At 43.1% G+C, this 20,623-nt stretch overlaps 1 protein-coding gene across 1 annotated transcript in view; it reads right to left on the bottom strand.

Annotated features, from left to right (window-relative positions):
- The window catches only part of ABCD3 (ATP binding cassette subfamily D member 3), a 1,370,685-nt gene that overhangs the window by 341,325 nt on the left and 1,008,737 nt on the right, over positions 1 to 20,623 (bottom strand). Inside the window, exon 17 of the mRNA XM_044085690.1 lies at positions 12,859 to 12,894. Within this exon, the coding sequence (XP_043941625.1) occupies positions 12,859 to 12,894 (36 nt within the window). The remainder of the gene's footprint in view (positions 1 to 12,858; positions 12,895 to 20,623) is intronic.

Here is a 20,623-nt window from a genome sequence, read left to right as displayed (position 1 = left end):
ACCTAAGACCCCGGGAACTACCGCCCCATTAGCCTGACTACTCTGATATGCAAGGCTATGGAGTGTATCATTGTGGACCTTATAAATTTTAAGGACACAGGAAATCTCCAAACTCTTGATCCCACAGTTCAGATTTCTGAAGGGTAGATCATGCCTGCTCAATCTGGTAGACTTCTTTGAGTCCGTCACCTGAGCTGTGGATGAGGATAAAGTGGTACACACTGCCTATCTTTATTTAGCCAAGGCCTTTGATACCATTCCACACTCAGGAATCATTGATAGACTCGCTAAACTAAGCATTTTGTTACAAGGTGGGTCGCAAACTGACTCACAGACAGAACTCACACTGTGAAGGTTGAAGACTCCAAATCGGAATACCGACCAGTCATGAGTGGTGTCCCACAGGGATCTGTCTTCAGTCCCCTTCTGTTTGGCATCTACTTCTCAGAAGTTAAAGCCAATACAAAAGAACTCTGGCTAACCAAGTTTGCAGACTATTGCAAACTGGAAGCCAATACAGAATCCCCAATTGACTAAGACATCCTACAGGGGGCCTCACTGACACCAATGACTGTGCCAAAGCCACAGCCTTAAAGTAAATGCCAATAAATGCATAGTTATCCCCTTTGGGAAAACTCAGTGCCCATGAACTACCACTTCAACGGTATTCCACTTAACTCAGGTGTAATAAGAGATCTGGGAACACAGGCTGATAGCAACCTCTCCTTTGACAACCACATCACCACTCTGGTTAGAAAATCCTTTTATGTGGCACATCTCATCACAAGGGGTTTCTCATCTAGGAAGAAAGAGGTCATCATCCCTCTCTAGACCTATTTTAGAATACAATGCCCCGTTTGACATGTACCTCACCAGACACTTGCAACAGTTGGAAAGGCCACAAAAAATACCTCACCAAGAGGATTATAGGCCTTAAACACATGCCCTATACTGACAAACTCAAAAAACTCCAGTTATACTCTGTCTCATATCGCCTCCTTAGACACAATCTCTGCTTAACCTACAAAGCTATGTCTGACCCAGAGCTGTTAGACATGCTACATCTTAAAAAACACAATTCCGCCGTGCCACATGCTCCAGGGACCACAATCTTGTCACCACATTAAAATACAACATGCTAAAGGGATAGGTTCCTAACCTAGAGACTACCCATGCTCTGGAACAGACTCCCCTTCCACATCAAGCAGAGCCCCTCTCTGGCCCTCTTGAAAATAAATATTGACGAGTGGCTGGGAAATAGAAAATTCACCCCAGGGATCACCTCAGCTGCCCTGATAGGGGCAATGGGAACTAATGTCTGTTGGCATGATACTAGAAATTTTTATTGGCTAGGCTTACATAGGCCCCAGGGCCATTAGCCTAGTACACACCTATGAGCCTATGAAAAGTGCCCCCTTACACTCAAGGGCAGACGCATCCGGAGTAAACAATGCAAGCAGTATCAGTTTGATGAAGGGAGATCAGATGGGGGGGGGGGTGCATGGATTCATCCACCAGGTGAGAATCTGTTTAACTGTCTGAGATAATCTGTCTTATGGTACACTGGCTGAGAGGACTGGTCTGACTTCACTCAAACAGTCCATTGTAAGGTCCTCATGTTGAGTTTGGCATTAGGAACCATCTGTATTGACATGGCCATAAGACCCCAAACTTTGGGGACATGAGCTACTGGTGCTTGATTTTGCTGAAGTAGGCACAAGAACCCAGAAACTGAGGAGGAGATTTTTCCTGTGGCAGAACTGAAACCATGTTCAGCTGATGAACAATGAAAGATGAGATCCTGTAACAGCCCCAGCTGGCACTTGTCTATATTTACTGTTATGCCCAAAGACAGGCTGACTCAGCAAATTTTGCCTCACTAGCACAAGCTGAACTTGCAACTGGCAGGATCGAGTCTTCAAAGTACAGGAGGATTTGTACTCCTAGATGTTGCATGTGTGAAGTGACCAGAGATGTACATTTGGTGAACACCTGGGGGTCTGTGGTGAGGCCACATAGTAAGGCCTGAAATTGAATGGATGGCGACATCTTGATAGCTTATTTCTGTGTGAATGTAAGCACTTTGAAGATCAAGACAGCACATCCAATCCTCTGTCTGAAGGCACAGCAGTATGGATTGAACCCTGACCATAAGGACTCCTTTAAAAAAATGGTTAAGCTGTTTTAGAATGAAAATTAGCTTGGTCTTTTTCATGAACTAAAAAGAATCTAGAAAATCAACATCCTCTCAGGTATGGAGGGACTTCTATGATTGCTCTTGCTGGGGAGGGTCTGCACCGTCTGGTAGTACTGATTTATATCCATAGTGGTAGACTCGAAAGGAGTGTTCAAGTGCTTCTTACACTTTCTCTTCCTTGGGGGGTCTGTGATGGAGATCTTTGTCCAAGCTTCCTTGAAAAATGTTCTCTGGATCCCACCAGTATAAGCCTAGACCTCCTCTGGGTGGCTGAATGGACACAATGCCCCAAACTCTGTGGTACCTCTAAGTAGAATCAGTATTGTTGAAACAAAAGGCATGAAAGGGCTGATAGTAGCTCCCTTGCACCATGGAATCCACTGAAAGCACAGTTGTGTACACTTACCATAAATGTAGATGTTAGAGTGTATTCACTGTTGCAGTCATCCCATTTGGGTTACCCTGCCAGGGGTAAGCCCTCAGTCGGCCCGAATACCAGAGGCTTAGTATTTCTGCTTCGGTTGCTGTCGCTCCAGGACTGACATCAGGTCATCAGTGGTACAAAATCATGCAGCCAACACCATTGCATCAGTTTTTCTTGCCCTGTCAGGAGCCCCCAGATAGGGAGCTAGGCTATTGTGGAAGAAAACCACCAGTAGAAAGTAAATATCAAGAATTTCCTGTAAGGAGAGAGGAAGAGAGAGAGAGACAAGGGGGATGGAGGGTGGGGGGGGACCAGGACTGCAACAGTGAATACACTTGAACATCTACATTTATGGTAAGTGTACACAACTATACTATGTTCTTTGCGCTTCACTGTTGCAGTCATCACAATTGGGTTGATTCCCAAAGCTGAAGAAAAGGGCGGAGGCAGTCAAGAAGACTGGGGGCTGGTTAGGATGCCATGGAAGGCTGTGGTGGCAAAGCCTGCCCTGGATTTGGAGAGGATAGGGCAGGTGGTAATGCTTGGTGAAGGTACACGTTGCATCCTCCAAGATGTCCCTGGTGGGGACCCCTCTGAGAAAAGCTGCAGAGGTGGAGGTTGCCCTGGTGGAATGTGTCCTGACCCCCTTTGGGGGCGGTTTCCTGTGCTGTTTTAGCAGAAATGGATGCAGTGTGCTATCCATTTGGAGATTGTCTGTTTGGATATGGCCTTGCCCCTCTGGCCCTGCTGCGAAGCTGACTAGCAATTGATCAGTTTTTCTGAAAGATTTGCTCCTGTCCAGATAGAATCTGAGCTGTCTCTGCACATCTTGAGAGTGTAGAATCCTTTCCCCCTTGTTTTGTGGGTTAGGGGAAAAGGTGGGCAAATGAATGGATTGGTTGAGAGCCACACTGGACACCAATTTAGGCATGAAGGATGGGTTAGTCCTGAGGGAGACCCCTGTCAGCATGGAAAATGATGAAGGGCTCTACAGCCATTAGTGCTTGTAGCTCTGATACTCTTCTAGTTGAAGTGATGGCCAGATGCAAGGCTGTCTTCCAAGAGAGGAATTTTAACTCTGCTGAAGCTCCAGGTTCAAGGGGGAGTAGGGTGAGCTTTTCCAAGACAAAGTTAAGGTCCCAACCTGGGGTAGGAGCTCCTCTGAATGGCCTTAAGTTGTTAGCCCTTCTTAGGAACTGTTTGATGAGAGAGTGTGAGAAGAGAGGTGGGCTCTGTACTGTAATGGGCAGAGATGGCAGATGCATGAATTTTAATGGAAGAGAAGGATAGACCTCTGTGCAGTAGGTCTGCTAGGTAATCCAGGATGAGAGGTAGGGAGGGCTGTGCTACTCTGGCTCCCTTAGCTTGGATCCAAGTGCAAAACCTCTTCCTCTTGTCAGTATAGGATATTCTGGTGCTGGGGCATCTGGCCTCATGTATCACATCTAGAACTTGTTTGCTTAGGCTGGCAGCTTGAGGAGAGGTCAGAGAATAAGCCAGGCTGCCAGGTTGAGGGTCTGCAATTGGGGATGCATGAATTCCCCACTCCTCTAGGTCAGGAGTGCTGGGATCTGAGGTAGGTGCCATGGTGGCAGGGGTGACAGGCTGTGTAGCAGTGTGTACCAGTGCTGGCATGGCCAGTCTGGGGCAATCAGGATTGTCCTTGGGTTTTCCTTTCTTATTTTGAGCAGTACCCTTGAAATGAGTGGTAGATGGGGAAATGCATAGATCGAGAAGTTTCCCCACTGGAAGGATAGAGCATCCACTTTCCAGGCCTTGCTGTGAGTGTTCCTGGTGCAGCATTTGCTGAGCTGATGACTGGAGTGGGAGGCAAATAGGTCCACCTTCAGGGTGCCCCCATTTCTAGGTTACAAGGGTGAAGGTTCTGTGGTCTAGCTGCCACTCATGTGGGTCTAGCAGGTTTCGGCTTAAGTGGTCTGCCAGAGAGTTTAGGGAGCCTTGCAGGAATTCTGCTAGTAGATGCAGCTGCATAGCGGAGGCAGTGTGCCAAAGGGTCATGGCGAGCCTGCAGACAGGTTAAGAGTGAGCCCCCCCTGCTTGTTGATATACCACATCACTGTGGTGTTATCTGTTTTGATCAGTAGAGGCCCCGGGGAGAGTAAGGGTCTGAAAGCTGTCAGGGTATGCTGCACAACTAGCATCTCTTTTTGGTTGATATGCAGATGTATTTGATTTGGGCTCCAATGGCCCTGAATGCACCTGCTTGTCCAGGTGTGCACCCAGGTATAGTCTGATGTGTATGTGGTGAGGGTCTGGGCGGCGTGGGGTTGTGAGAAGGGAAGTCCCTTGTTGTGGTTGCATGCTGCTACCCACCAAAGAAAATCTTTCCTTAGACAAGGTATCATTGGTATGACAGTTTCCAGGTCTTGATGTTGACACCAAAGGCTTTTTAGGTATCACTGTAGTTTCCATGTATGTAGTCTGGCATATGGAATGAGTAGAATGCAGGAAGCCATGAACCCTAGAGCTTGCAGGATTTTCTTTGCAGATAACTGGGTTCTGGTGGCTAGTTGAGAGAAATAGCCTGTCAATTTAGGCTTGTTTTTCTGGAGTAAAGAATACCATCTGGGATGCTGTTGCCCAGGCTTGCTCCCAGGAATACAATTGTTTGTGTGGGAACTAGTTTTGATTTCTTTTCTTTGATAGTATACCCCAGGGAGGTCAGTAGGTCCTTACAAAGGTCAGGTGCTGTAACAGCTTTTCCTGTCTGCCTGAATCAGGCAATCATCTAAGTAGGGGTAAATCTGAATATTTCTTTGTCTGCAAAAAGCAATGGCTGGAGGAAGGCATTTTGTGAAAACTCTGGGAGCAGTGGATAAGCCAAAGGGAGGCGCAGAGAACTGAAAGTGCATAGAACCTGCCCTGAAACGTAGATATTTCCTGCAAGATTCCCTGATTGGGATGTGTAGGTAGGCCTCTTTTAGGTCTAGGGTGGCTAACCAAGTATCCTTGGAAAGCATAGGAAGAAGCTGCTGGAGGGTGAGCATTTTGAATTTTGGTATCACCAGAAAGGTGTTTACAATGGATAGATCGAGGATTGGGCACCAGGTGCCATCTTTTCTGGGTACCAGGAAGAGTCTGGAATAGAAACTGTGGCCTATCTGTTCTGCAGGAACATGATGTATTTGCCCTCATGTCGAGCAGGGAAAGTACTTGCTTTTTGGCCTCTGCCCACTGGTTTGGAGGAAGATCTGGGAAGCCTTTTGGGGTTGGCAGAGTGTGGAAACAAAATCTGTATCCCTGGGACACTATGTTGAGCACCCATCGGTCGTTGGCAATAGAGGCCCAGTTGCTTGCATGGAAGGAGAGTTTTCCGCCAAGGGGCAAAACCAGGTGGGCAGAGGTAAGGGGTGGTGCTGTGAAGTTATTCTGAGTTCTTACCATAAGGGGGTGGCTTTGCACTCCCTGTTATTGAAGACGAGGAACTCCACTGCTTAGATCTCTGCATTCCCTGGGGCTGCTGTGTGTGTGTGTGTGTGGGGGGGGGGGGGTCTGCTTCTCCGGGTCTGGGCTGAGCTGGCCTGGAGTGCCAAATAAATTGTCTTTGTTCAATGGGTTTGACATGGTCTGGCAAGCTCTGTTCTTTAAGCCAAGCATGCCTTCTAAGGACAGAACCAGTGACTGCTCCCCTGCAAGATGCTTCTAGGGCATCAAAGCCACATTGCAAGGTGTGTTTAGTAAATTGTGTACCTACCATAAATGTAAATGTTCGAGTGTATTCACTGTTGCCGTCATTACACTTGGGTTATCCCGCTGGCAGGCTACCTGCAGTCAGCCTGAATTCTAAAGTCCGGGTCTGGCGTCGGTTGCTGTCGCCTCTTCCCTGAGGTCAGTGTGCCAGGGGTAAACAAAATGCAGCCAACGCCATTTTCTTCAGTTTTTCTTGCCCCAGATGTCAGGTGCCCCCAAAAGGATAGGCTAAAAATATTGCTTATAAAAAGCATGCACAAAAATAAACATTACCTTCATCTACAAGCAAATACACCACATAGGTTGTATAGAATAGAGAAGTACAGTTAAGTCCCAGCAAAGAAAGGGGGATGGTGGGTAACCTGGACTGCAACAGTGAATACACTCGAACATCTACATTTATGCTAGGTACACAACTGTACTATGTTCATCGTGTTTCACTGTTGCAGTCATTACACTTGGGTTGAATCCCAAAGCAGAGGTTGGGCGGCTGGGTCTAAACAGAATTAGGAGTGGCTATGAGGCCTTGCAGAACTGCAGTGGCAAAGCCTGCTCTGGATTTAGAGCAAAGAGGCAAGTGGTAGTGCTTAGTAAAAGTGTGCACTGAAGTCCAAGTTGCAGCCTCCAAAATATCCTTGGTTGGTACTCCTCTGAGGAAGGCTGCTGAGGTGGCTGCTGCCCTGGTCGAATTTGGTCTAATGCTCTTAGGCACTGATTTGCCATGTTGAAAATAGCAGAAACGAATGCAGTGTCCTATCCATTTTGAAATAGTCTGCTTTGAGATAGCCTTTCCTTGTGATCCTGCTGCATATGCCACTAAAAGTTGTTCAGTCTTTCTGAAAGCTTTAGTTTTGCCCAAGTAGAAGTGTAGCTGTCTGTGTATGTCCAAAGAATGCAGAAGTCTCTCCCCTTTATTCTGTGGGTTTGGATAAAAAGTAGGCAAATGAATGGTTTGGTTAAGAGCCACATTGGACACTACCTTAGGCATAAATGTTGGGTTTGTCCTTAGAGAAACCCTGTCCGAATGGAAGATAATAAAAGGTTCCACAGCCATTAATGCCTGTAACTCTGAGACTCTTCTCACTGAGGTTATTGCTAGGAGCAGAGCTGTTTTCCATGATAAGAATTTTATCTCCGCTGTATTGGCTGGCTCAAACGGAGGCAGTGTGAGTTTTTCCAAGACAAAATTGAGGTCCCATGCAGGTACTGGTGCTTTCCTTGGAGGTTATATTTTTGGCCCCTCTGAGGTACTGTCTAAGCAATGGATGTGAAAAAATAGGTGGCTCCATATTACAATGAGCTGAAATGGCAGAGGCATGGATCTTAACTGATGAGAAGGATAGGCCTTTGTCCAGCATCTCAGTTAGGTATTGTAAAATCTGAGGAATATTTGGTACAAGCGTGTCCATTCCTTGTGCCTGGTTCCAAGCACAGAATCTCTTCCATTTTTCTGCATAAGATTTTCTGGTGCTGGGCCTCCTGGCCTCCAAAATAACATCCATAACCGCTTTAGAGAGCGGTGTATTCTGAATGGTTACACTATCTGCCATGCAGCCAGATTTAGGGTTCTGAGTTGGCTGTGTAGGATCTGATTGTTTTTGTTGGGTCAGTAAATGAGGAATCTGAGGCAATGTCCAGGCTGGGCCTTGAGATACGCTCCTTAGGATTGGGTACCAGTGCTGGCGTGGCCTATCTGGGGCAATTAGTATCATTTGTGGCTTCTCTTGTCTGACCTTTAGGAGTACCTTGGGGAGGACAGGCAGTTTAGGAAAGGCATATACTGTAAGGTTGTTCCAGCTGAATGACAAGGCATCCACTTTCCATGTTTGTTTGTGATAAGTCCTTGTGCAGAAATCTCTGTAGTTGGCAGTTGTGAGGGGAGGCAAATAGATCTATGTCTGGCCATCTCCATTTCCTTGTTATGTTGAAGATTTGTGGATCTAGTTTCCACTCGTGAGGCTCCATGAGGTTTCTGCTTAGTTCGTCTGCCAGAGCATTTGTTTTTCCTGGCAGGAATTGTGCTTGCAGGTGTAGTTGGTAAGTCAATGCTGTGTTCCACAAAATCACGGCTTGTCTGCAGAGGGGGTAAGAATGTGTGCCTCCCTGCTTGTCTATGTACCACATGACTGTAGTATTGTCAGTTTTTATCAGCAGCCGTCCTGGATGAAGTAGGTCCTTGAAGGCTGTCAGGGCATTTTGTACAGCTAGCATCTCTTTTTGATTGATGTGAAGATGCCTTTGGCTTGTGGGCCATGTGCCCTGAATACATTTTCCTGCCATGTGGGTCCCCCAGGCACAATCTGATGCATCTGTTGTTAGTGTCTGCCTGGCTGTGGGTAAAGTGAATGGCTGTCCCTTGTTGTGGTGACAGGCCTGTGCCCACCATCAAAACTTCTGTTGCAGGAATGAGTGAAAATAATGATTCCAGGCTGTGGCAATGTTTAGTCCAAACACTTTTTAGATACCACTGTAGCTTCCTCATATGCAGTCTTACATATTGAATTAGCAGAATGCAGGATGCCATGTAGCCCAGAGCCTGCAGAATTTTTCTTGCAGATAACTGGGTCTTTGTTGCCATGCTTTCGAAGTAAGAAGTCAGTTCCCTTTGTCTGGCGTGAGATAAGCCATCTGGGCAGTTATATTTAAGCTTGCACCCAGGAATATTATCTCTTGAGAGGGTACTAGTTTTGATTTCCTTTCGTTTACTGTGTACCCTAGGCAAATTAGTAATCTTTTTACAAACACCAGATGCTTTAGTAGAATGTCTTTGATCTCTGCTTGAATAAGGCAGTCGTCCAAGTAGGGATATATTTGAATTCCTCTGTCTGCAAAATGCAATTACTGGTGCCAGGCATTTTGTGAAGACCCTGGGCGCAGTAGACAAGCCAAAGGGCAGTGCAGAGAATTGGTAGTGCATTGAGCCAGCTATGAATCTGAGGTATCTTCTGCAAGATTGTCCGATTGGGACATGCAGGTAATGCCTCTCTGAGGTCCAAAGTTACAAGCCAAGCCTTCTTGCCCAGCATGAGCAGAAGCTGCTGCAGAGTCAACATTTTGGAATGTCCAGAAAAGTATTTAAAATAGACAGATCCAAAATTGGTCTCCAGGCTTTGTCCTTTCCTGGTACTAAGAAAAGGACAGATCCAGAATTGGTCTCCAGGCTTTGTCCTTTCCTGGTACTAAGAAAACTCTCGAGTAAAATCCTTGTCCCTGTTCTTGTTGTGGTACTGGCTGAATAGCCCTCATATCCATGAGAGACGCAACTTGTTTTGGTGCCTCTGCCCATTGATTGTGTGGCAGGTCTGGCATACCTTTTGCCTTTGGAAGGGTGTGAAAGTGGAACCTGTAGCCCTGAGAGACTATATTTAAGTCCCATTTGTCCTGGGTGATCATGTGCCACTTTTGTGAAAAAAGTGCTAGCTTTCCCCATAAGGGTGCTGCTGGAGGTAGTAGCACCGCATTGTTTGGGCCTTATGAGCCCTGGGGCTGTCTGCCTCTAGGGCGTCTGTATCTGCCTCTTTGTGGCCTGTCTGACACTGGAAAGGACCAATTCTTAGGCCAGTTCCTGCTAAATCTGGGTGGCTGTACCTGTAAGAAATCCTTTACTGCCTGCATAGATTTAGCTTTATCCTCCATTTTCTTCAACACCTCTTCTGCCTTAACACCAAACAAAGTATCATGCTGTAAAGGAGCATCCAATAATTTTGCTTTAACATGATCAGGCAGATTCTGTTCCCTTAACCAAGCATGCCTTCTAATGACAGAACCCGTAACAGCGGCCCTGCAAGAGGACTCCAGTGAATCAAAACCACATTGCAAAGTATGCTTTCCTACTTGTTCAGCTGCATGCAATAAATCCTGCATTTCCTTGTTCTCAGAACATTCAAAATTTGTCAACATTTTCTGTTTTAGCAGTGACATTAAGTATTGCTGACATTTAAGCATATGAAACTGACAATTTAAAGCCCTTACAGCCAAGGTAGCAGAAGTGTAAACTTTTTTCCCCCATCTGTCCAGTGCCCTTGAATCCCTATCCGAGGGGACCGGGTTTTTTGCAGTAGAGGCCTTGACCCCTTTGAGACCCTGAGATATAGTTTACAGCAGGGTTTTTATATAGAAATGTATGAGAATCTGGAACCCTGTAATATCTGTCTGGCTTAACAGGTGCAGGAGGTAAAGAGTTGGGAGACAGTCCAGACTCTGAAAATACATAATCTACAATGTCTAGAACAGGTGGAATAGCAAGAGGTCTGTGCTGAGGTAGTAGAAGAAAGTCCTGAGCCTTTTCTTAGATTCCGAGTAATCTTTGCTCTCCCAGTGGAAATGCTCCCTCATGGTATGCAGCGTTTCCCCAAAGGAATAATCCTCAGGAGGAGAAGCTGAAGGAATAGATTTTTCAGCATCAGAATCCTCATAGGGAGGAAGAGAGTATCCCTGGTTCTGAAGAGGAGTCACAGGAAATGGAAACCTGATCAGAGGAATCATATTGTGTCTTGCCTAGGCCTCTTATCAGGAGGGGGATGGGAACCCCTGATCAAAGTAATTAGGTCTTCGGCCATTTTAAGCATCTGTTTCTTAGGCATGGAAGTCTGTCCTGGAGAATGCTGTACTTGTTTCCTTGTCTTTAAAACTATCTTAGTCTTTGTCTTAGATGATGAAGTTGGCTTGATATAAAGCTGTGTAGGTCTGAAAACACCCTCAGAAGCAGATGCCTGCTCAGCGGCTCTGGACCCATCTGAGGGATTAGTTTCCGAAGGCCCAATACCTTGAGTAACCAGAGGCCTAGTTGTCTCCACGTGGGAGTCGGAGGCTGCCTGTGGCTCTGAGGTAGCGGGTGTCAGGGGCTGCGAAAATGCCTCACTGAGAACCGGTGACTGGCCTAGAAGAGGCTTTGTCGTCTGTTTTGGACCTCGGATGCCTGTCCTTTTCTTTTTCCTTGCGCTTTTTATGAACTCCGGTCGTCAGCTGTTCTGACGGCATTACATAGTTAAACCTTCGGCCAAAGTAATGAAATGCAAAATCGTACCGACGCTTAATAGTGCGTTGGTTAAATCTAGCAGAAAACCGACAACTAGCAACGCCGTGGTCAGGGCCTAGGCAAGGAATACAGTAAGAATGAAAATCCTTATGAGGTATTTGCTTCCCACAAGAAATACAATTGTTAACTTTTTCTGACATCGGTCTGGAGCAAGAAAAAAGTTTCCCAAACGGGGTACTTAGCTTTATTGAAGACTTCTGATCTGAAATTCAAATTCGAAAATCTCAGGAGTCTGCCGACTGGCACTTGCGAACTGCTTTTGCTTCGGGCACCGCGTGGCAAGAAAGACTGAAGAAAATGGCGTTGGCTGCATCTTATACATCCCTGGCGCACTGACGTCAGAGAAGAGGTGACAGCAACCGACGCTGGACCAGTACTTTGGAATTCAGGCCGACTGCGGGTAGCCTGCCAGCAGGATAACCCAAGTGTAATGACTGCAACAGTGAAGCACGATGAACATCTTCACTCACAGAATGCATTAGCTCTTGTAATTCTTTATTTTCTGCACAAACAGGAAAGGAAGATATTTTTAGTTTGAGGAGTTCTAGGATATACTGCTGATATTTCAGCATATGGAACTGACAATTTAATGCTCTAATAGCAAGAGTAGTAGAGGTGTATACTTTTTTACCCCATCTGTCTAAAGCTTGGTAATCCCTGTCGGAGGGGGTGGGATTCTTAGCTGAGGTTGCTTTAGGTCCTTGAGGGATGAACTCTGGGTCAGCAGTAGGATTTTTGAAATGGAATTTGTGAGAGTCAGGGACTCTGTATTACCGGTCAGGTTTCTTGGGAACATGAGGAAGGGTGTCAGGAGTCAAACTGGATTCCATAAAATCATCATCCACAACATCCAAGACAGGAGGAATGGCCAAAGGTCTGTGCGGTGGTAAATCTAAGAATTCTCCGAGTCTCTTTTTTGACTGAGGATAGTCTTGACATTCCCATTGGAAATGCTCCCTTAAAGTATGAAGGGTTTCCCCTGATAAGCATAATAAGGTCTTCTGCCATTTTAAGCATTTGAGATTGATGCAAGGATGCAGGTGCCTGAGCTTGGGTCGTCATTTTTTGGGCGTAGTTCATACCCTGGGCCTTAGAAACCCGGTAGTTTTAGAAAGAACTGAAGATGCGAAAGTTGTCTTCGGTCTGTGCCGAGTATCGGTAGTGCGAAGTACCTCCTCATAAGCTGGTGCCTGCTCAGTGGCTCCGGACCCATCCAAGGTAGACACATCCACATGATCCTTAGTCGAAGAAGAGTCTCGCGGCATACCGGACTCTAAAAGGGTCTTGGTAGCAGCCTGCAAATCCACAGAAGCAGGCATCAGGAACTGCAAAAGCCCCTCACTGAGGACCGGAGAACTGATGACTAGCTTAATAGAAGCGTCGTCGGCAGTTTTGGACCTGTGCGGTCTGTCTCCGTCTTTATCCTTACTTTTTTTTTTTTTTGACCTGACGTCAGTCCTGGAGCGACAGCAACCAATGCAGAAATACTAAGCCTCTGGTATTCGGGCCGACTGAGGACTACCCCTAGCAGGATAACTCAAATGTGATGACTGCAACAGTGAAACATGAAGAACATCTGTCCAAGCTCAGAACCATAGACGCCAGGAATTTAGTGTTAAGTGCAGAAGACTGTGATTTCTTGAGCACAGAAGACTAAGGATTTCAGGAAAGCTAGCGCAATCGCACAGCACACATTAAGCTTATGATTCTCCTGATGTGGTGTAGCAATAGTTTGTGAATTCAAATTGCATTCAGATAATCTAGAGAAGGGAAATGCTGCTGTGTGTTATCTCCTAATGTGTGCAAAAATGGTGCTAAACAGCTGAAGAATAATGTTAAGGCTTTTTACTAAACAATGAACAAAGTTGCATAATTCTGAACAAATAGAATTGCATGATTAACTTTCAAAAATAAAGCTGGAATATTTAAATATTTTCTGTGAGCTGGCCTTCTTGGAATATGATGCATGTATCTTCAATATCCAATGCTACCATATAAAAGTTTTCTGTTAGAAGAAAGAATGAGTTTTAATGGGATTTTATCTTAAATATCATGGGCAAAGTCGTCAAAATCCTGTTTTGATTTTGCCCCCTGCAAAAATGGTACTTCCAGAATTTTGCATAGAACTCTGACCAGAAAAAGCCCCTCTCCACATGAGCATCCTCTGCGGCTGCACCATTTCTACAGATTGGGAGCAAACTTAGCATGAAATTTTAATGAGTTTTACCTAGACAATAAGCATCACACACTTATTTTGGCATACTTTTTTTTAACTTAATACATTTGTTCGGATCAGATAAAATCAGTACTAATCTCAAGGAGCTGTCTTTCTTTGGCATTAGTAACAGCACAAACAAAAAACTTTTCCTTCCCCATTAAATGTTTCGATAATATTACCACATTTTTGAAGAGATGGAGGTCAATGTACATAAAAATGAGTGATACATCTGGGGAAACCCAATGACATACCAAAGAAAACTTCACAATCCAGACCAATAAATAGCATTAAAGAATGTCTCTCGGTGGTACAGGGTGATGAAACCTTCTGGCAGAAGTCACTAAGCAAGTATTTACTGGAAGCTGCTATTTGCTCTTGGGTAGAAAAGGACCGTTTCTCTGGCTTGAAAGTGACCGTGCAGATTTTTGTTTTCCATTAAAAGGTCTTTTACTTATGAGAACATTTCTGCAAAACTGGAGGTAGGTTAGTTACAAAACTTTTTTCATGTTTTTTGTATTATTTTCAAGGTAAATTGGGATGTCATCTGGCTATCTGATTAGCAGAAATGGGGTGGCAGATGCATTCATAAGCTGTATCTTCACATCCTGTGGACAACTTTCAGATGTAAGCCATGCATGTCCTCTTAAAACCACAACTGACATGGCATCCCTGACCGAGGTACTTACACAGCATCTTAACTACGTTTAAGATCATGAACTCCAATTTTTTTCTGCAATCGAATTAAATGTTTTCAGTTTAATATCAAAATACAGTAATGCCAGTGTGCAGTTTCATATCTGATTTAAACTTGAAATGTGGAACGTTATCAAGCAAGCAATACCAAATTACTGGATTTATAGATGTACTGTATCTGTTAAACAACAATGATTTCCTATGAAAAGGCACAGTATCTAGAGATGAAGTTTTCCCAGCCAACAACAAGCTCCTGTTTGTCATGGGTGCATTATAACATATGTTGACCTTTTTTGGAGCAAGCATCTACTTCTGTTAATTTACTTTCATGACATCCTACAATTTTTGTAAAGTGTGGATAAATTTTACTTAGAATAAGGATGTCTCAACATCTCCAAATACCTCATTTGTGTGAAGAAGGGTCTCCTATGCTTCACCCCCCCAAAAAAAAAAAATCCATTTAAGAAACTACATTAAGATATCTCCTGAATGGAAGCTAGAAGTTTGTAAGGGAACAATGTTTGTGATTATAAGTAGTCTATGCAAAAATGATCTTTGAATACAAGGGAGAAGACTTTCATCAGCTGTTTGATTGCTCTTGATTTCTTCACTGGTAAGGAGTAATGTTTCCTTCAGGTCTAGATGAGGAATATAACGGCTATAACAAAGACAAAACAAAACAGCTTCCAGCAGAATGTAACTTTTTTTGGTCTAGCTTTGTGCTGTATAGCGATATTGTCCTGCACGTCACCCCGACAACCAGAGTCAGATTATTAGCTGGGGTGCTGCAGCAGCTGTGCTGGTGGGTGGGCATTACATCAACTTGCCCATTCAAGGGGAGGGAGGTCTCTTTGCTTGTGACTGGACACATCCCAGTGGAAACCAAGGAATGAATCGTGTAACACAATCATGGGCAGGCTGTCAGGTACTCAGCAGAGAGAGAGTCTGTGTGTGCGTGCGCATGTGTGTTGGGGGGTGTCTGGCAAAGACACTACATGCAGTGCTGTATGAGGGTCATGCATTGTCAATCTCAATTAAGGTTCTCCTCCCCTTCCAAAAATTCCTTCTTCTACCCGCCCCCCTCCCCCAAACACACACACACAGATGCATTGTCAGTCTCAATTAAGGTTCTCCTCCCCTTCCAAAAATTCCTTCCACCCACACACATGACGTCTTCTCACCCTTTAAGGGATAGCGGCTCACTACTGGATTAGTGCAAGAACATTCCCTACTGGAGATATAGGAAGCCTAGTGAAAGAGATACAGCAGGATTTTCTACACCCATAAGGAAACAGTGTATGTGTGTACAACATACATACATGTATAAATACCCACACATTTATATTAATGCACCAAACGTTTGCTATTGCTTAGAAGCAGGAATCAAAGTTTAAAGTCTGTAGATGCCCTCTACTGAGTCTCTCCCCAGTGGACTCAGTCACTAGAAGCTGTCCAGATCTTCTCAGAATATTTTCCACGGACTCTTATTTACTGCAGCATAACACCCTGGACCACTGTTCCTGGCAACAAGCCTTCCATCTTGAGGGGCCAACTTCTCTACTTTGGTAAGGCTTCTTTTTTTTTTACATAACAGTTAAATGCATTAAGTATTTATATTACCTGAACCATGCAAGAAGCCTTTCTGCCTAATAAAAAATGTATTTACCTTCTTAAAATACATATTTAACACTAGTCACACTCTGTTTATATTATTTTGTATATTTTATACCTCATTCTTTGAATTAAAAATACTGCAATACTCTGAAATAAAGTTGGCACACTTGTTGAGGACTGAGGAGAAATTCCTTTCCTTAGGACATGCACATTCAGGTTTGTCATTATACACTCAAAATGAAGAATTCCTTTGTGGAATTCCCCACACATGTAGTATAATTTTAGTGGTTTCTCATGGTGGTACTTAAACTGGTGCAGTTTTGCTTTTAACTAGCAGTAGCACCTGCAATGATGAATTTTGTTTGGATGCCTTAAAAGAAAGGCTTCAAAACTCCTGTTTTGGACAGCCACAGCCACATCCGCAAAACTTGTGGAAAATGTTGCAACTTTTTGGAAGTTTCAGTAGCTGCTTCTATCAAAAGTCTTCTGCTTCCTCCCCATTTCATGGTGCTTGATTTTTTTAAATGTATTTTTCAAATGATTTTACTCCTTTTTTGTCTTAAAAATGAGGATAAAGTCCTTAATTTTGCAGAGATAATTACATTTCTAACAATTCACAAGATTCTAAGTTAGATTTGGGGTCTAAACAAAACAAGCACTACATGTGGTATAAGCTTTACGGGCAACATGTCCATATGTATTAACCAAGTGTGGGGTGTGTGGACAGGAACAATGGCAAACACTCCAGTTGAAGGGTAGTCCAAACAGCAATTTCTCTGAAACTGAATGAAAAAATTTATACAAGGCACATTTGGCAACTATACAAATGCAATTTTCTGTCAAACTATAGGCTACTCTTGTATATTAGATACTGACAACAATAATAAAAGCACATGCCAGTTAGTGGTCGTTTTATAGACCAGTCTTATGCCACCTATGTTACTAATGCAAGACCATTAATAGCCTTCAGAGGGAAGGAAAGGTGGTAGATTCAATAATTGCCAACACGAGGCTTAATTTTTCCAAATATACTTCTACACTGAGTGTAGCACATACATTAATCCTGAACACACACAGGCTTCTAGCAATTCAAATGTTTTATTTATTCATCCTTTTACAGTCCATTTTTTCTACATGGGGTCAGGGTGTCACTTCAACAGTGAATCATCTACAGTCAAGGTCTACACCAGCAGGTGGCTATGTCCTTTTCTTATTTATAAAGTATGAAAACTACAAAGTATTGGTAATCAAGGTACCAATTTCATTAATTTATAGAGTTACAGTATTAACACTGCCAAAAAATAGGGTGTGTGCATTACACCCAACTTTTAACCAGGGAGTCACAATTTTACCATCTAACATCTTCAGTGCTGTGCATCTGACTGGCTGTGAATCAAACTTACATATATTTGGCTGTGTAGCAGAACCACTGTTTCTGCTATCCATTGTGGTATATACACATATGGCACAACTCACTGCTGGATGCCCCACTATATGTGGCTATAATATACAGGGACAATATGTTCTACAATGTGCAAGTACGTTACAACCTATGGTTGTCACCTGTTATATACATAGCTTCAAACATTACATGACTTGTATTACCAGTGCTGAGTGCTACTACCTTATCTTCTACACTTATCTGTGGGTATATGGCATTATGAAACTATAACTAATACTGTGCTTCAATCTGCACTGACAGCTACATTCTCGGCTTTGCTTGAAGGCACTTATGGTTGTCATGCATTACTGTTAACATGTATGATTATGGCACACAAGTCTCCTTATTGTCTACAGATGTGGATATACTTGTCCAGTGCACCTGCCTCTGTCTCTCTCTCATTGCTCTCTAAATTGGCTTTGATCAATGCTGAGGTTCTGAGCAACTACAGGTTTAATTAGCCATGCTCACTACTAAATGGAGTGCACAATACTGCTTAACAAGCTACTGTCTTGTTTTTTCTTGTCAAAATAAGAACTGGCTTCTGTACCTGCTTGTGTAAAATCTTCAGCAATAACATAGGATCTTTAACACTGTACGTCTGCATGGTTACACTTCAAAACATCTAAAACCCATAACATCTAAAATTCATATCTAAAACTCATAACATCTAAAACTCATAACATCTAAAACTCATAACATCTAAAATGTATATGTAATAGTGTATCATCAAATGTCTAAATGTTATAGTTTTTCTGTTAATCTTGTGGTATCACTATGAGATGTTGTAGTTTTTATTTCTATAGTTATTTATATAGTGTAGGAATTTATACTATTTATATAGTGTTTATTTTGCCACTCTATGTGTTTTTAGGCCATACAGGAAAGTGATATAGACATTGTGTGCACATTCTTTATGGTGATCATCATACAATGGGGTTAGGAAATTAACTTTTGCCCACTGTAGTGCGATCTCTGAGTTGGTATATTTAATTTATGGGGAAGGGGGGTGCAGGGAGGCTTGCCCCCCTGCAGAAACATAGTAAAAAGTGTGTTTGTTAGTTTGGTGTCTTTATATGTGGAGGGGATTTTATTTTCATGTGATTTGTAGTGCTCGATGTTATCGTGCACATTTTAGATGTTATGAAACTCAATGCTATGGGTTTTAGATGTTTTGGGTTTTAGATGTTATGGTTTCAATGTTATGGAATTTAGACATGAGTTTTAGATGTTTTGAAGTGGAACCGTCTGCATACAGTATACACGTATCTGTCTGATAGTAGTGCCACAGTGTCCTAAGATGCATCTGTGTTTACTGCAAACATATCACTTTGTCTTACCCTTGTGCTTATGCAATGCTTCCAAGAAGCTGCACCATGTACGATATTCTTTATGTGCCTTTGCATGACCTTATTTTGGTGGTGTCATTTTGGACTGTGCTGAACTTTGCTTTGCTAATGTGGTGAGTTAATGTCTTCTCCTCCAGCAGTCCGGCTTGTACACTTCAGCACGTGTGCCTCCCACATAAATACTTATAGTTTAATTTAACTACTTAACTCGATAACTGGAGAAACCAGAAAAAAAACAAAGTGACATAAGTAAAATATTCACACTTAAGAGACATTAATTAGAAGGTCAGGCTCAAACCCTATACCCTGGAACTATGAGGCAGAAACACTAAAAACTATGCTAGGTTTAGTACTTTTTCCTCATCGTTTGTATAATAGCAGTTATGATCACAGTTTCTGCAGTGAATCCTAAAGGAAAGAATACAGTAAAGATCTAGTCAAGAATGAAAGATGACCTAAGGTGCTAAATGTATTAAATGAACAGAGACGGTGCACTGTGATTTACTTGAATTGAATATAGATACATTTGTTCTACCACATTTATGTGCTTGACTTAAGAACTGACTATACAAGGTACTGAGGGCTCATTGATTTCATATACAAATACAGTTTTCCGCTACACAAAAGTAATGTGCTTGATTTTGATGTATAGTATAGCAAATGCAAAGTTTTGGGTTTTCAGTGGGGATTCCCCTTTAAGATTCAGTATTCTAAGATGGTATGTGTGTCCAGAATTCAATTAAGGCAGTTAAGGTTATGTGTGTCCAGAATTCAATTAAGGCAGTTAAGGTGAATAACTTGTAAGAAGGAAATTACTGACTCCACATGACTGTCTGGACAAGCAGATGAATTTCTTGGCTCAATGAACCCAGAAACATTTACAGAAACAATATGTTTAACAATGAACAGCATCTCTATGTGTGAGTGTATGAGAAATGCGAAATGCAAGAATGGGTCTGTAATTTCTGAAGATTTTATATGTTCAGAGGCAAGTACTAGGTTAGCTACCATTGTGGGTCATTTTAAACTTAGATAATTTCCCTTTGCATTTAAATTAACCTATCCCATTTGGTTAGAGACTGGCCTTACCCATCCCATGGTCGATAAAAAGAAGTTATGTACCTACCATAACGTTCCATGTTAGTTGTCTTCATCTCACCATCTTTTTTGCTTGTTGACTCTGGCATCTCCTATAGCTCGAGAGCTGTTTACTGGCTCGAGGCTACCCCTTATCCCATGATGCCTAGCGCTAGCTACCCAGATCTCATTTGTAATAGCTAACCCCAGACATATCAAGAATAATGTGACCAAACTAACAGGTTGGGCATATCTATTATACTCTTTAAATCTGTAGAGGAAGCAAACCAGATAAACTCAGCTGATGAAATCTAAATTCCTCTCAGTCCAATAGGACAGGGGGATGGAGGGGGGGACAAGAAAAAAGGCAAGATGAAGACAACTAACATGGAATGTTATGGTACATAACTTCTTTATGTTAAGTTGCCTATCTCGCCTTTGTTCTTGCTTGTTGGGACAGCGTCCCTAGCACCTATAATCCTGGGTGGCTCATTGGAAAAGACTCTTCAGAACAGTGGAACCAAAGTTAGCTCTATTCCTGGAGGTCATGTCTAACTTGTAATGAGAAATAAAGGTATGAGGATTTGCCCATGTGGCTGCAGCACAAATAGACTCCATGGGTAATCTAGACTGGAAGGCTACAGAAGTAGCTAAAGCCCCAGTAGAATGTCCTTTCGGTTTGGCAGCCAATTCTTTGTTCCTTAGTTGATAAATGAAGGTGATAATGTCAGACAACCACCTACACAGGGTCACTTTGGAAACTGGAAGACCTTACTTACCCTTAGTATAGGAAAGGAAGAGTTGGTCCAACTTCCTTACATCCTTAGTTCTGTGCAGATAAAAATGCAATTGTCTATGCAT

The sequence above is a fragment of the Protopterus annectens genome, chromosome 10.part0 (genome assembly GCF_019279795.1).
Source record: "Protopterus annectens isolate FY-2018-M chromosome 10.part0, PAN1.0, whole genome shotgun sequence".
Taxonomy (NCBI): domain Eukaryota; kingdom Metazoa; phylum Chordata; order Ceratodontiformes; family Protopteridae; genus Protopterus; species Protopterus annectens.
Note: the sequence above shows the minus strand (reverse complement) of the source record. Positions and strands in the feature narration are given on the sequence as shown.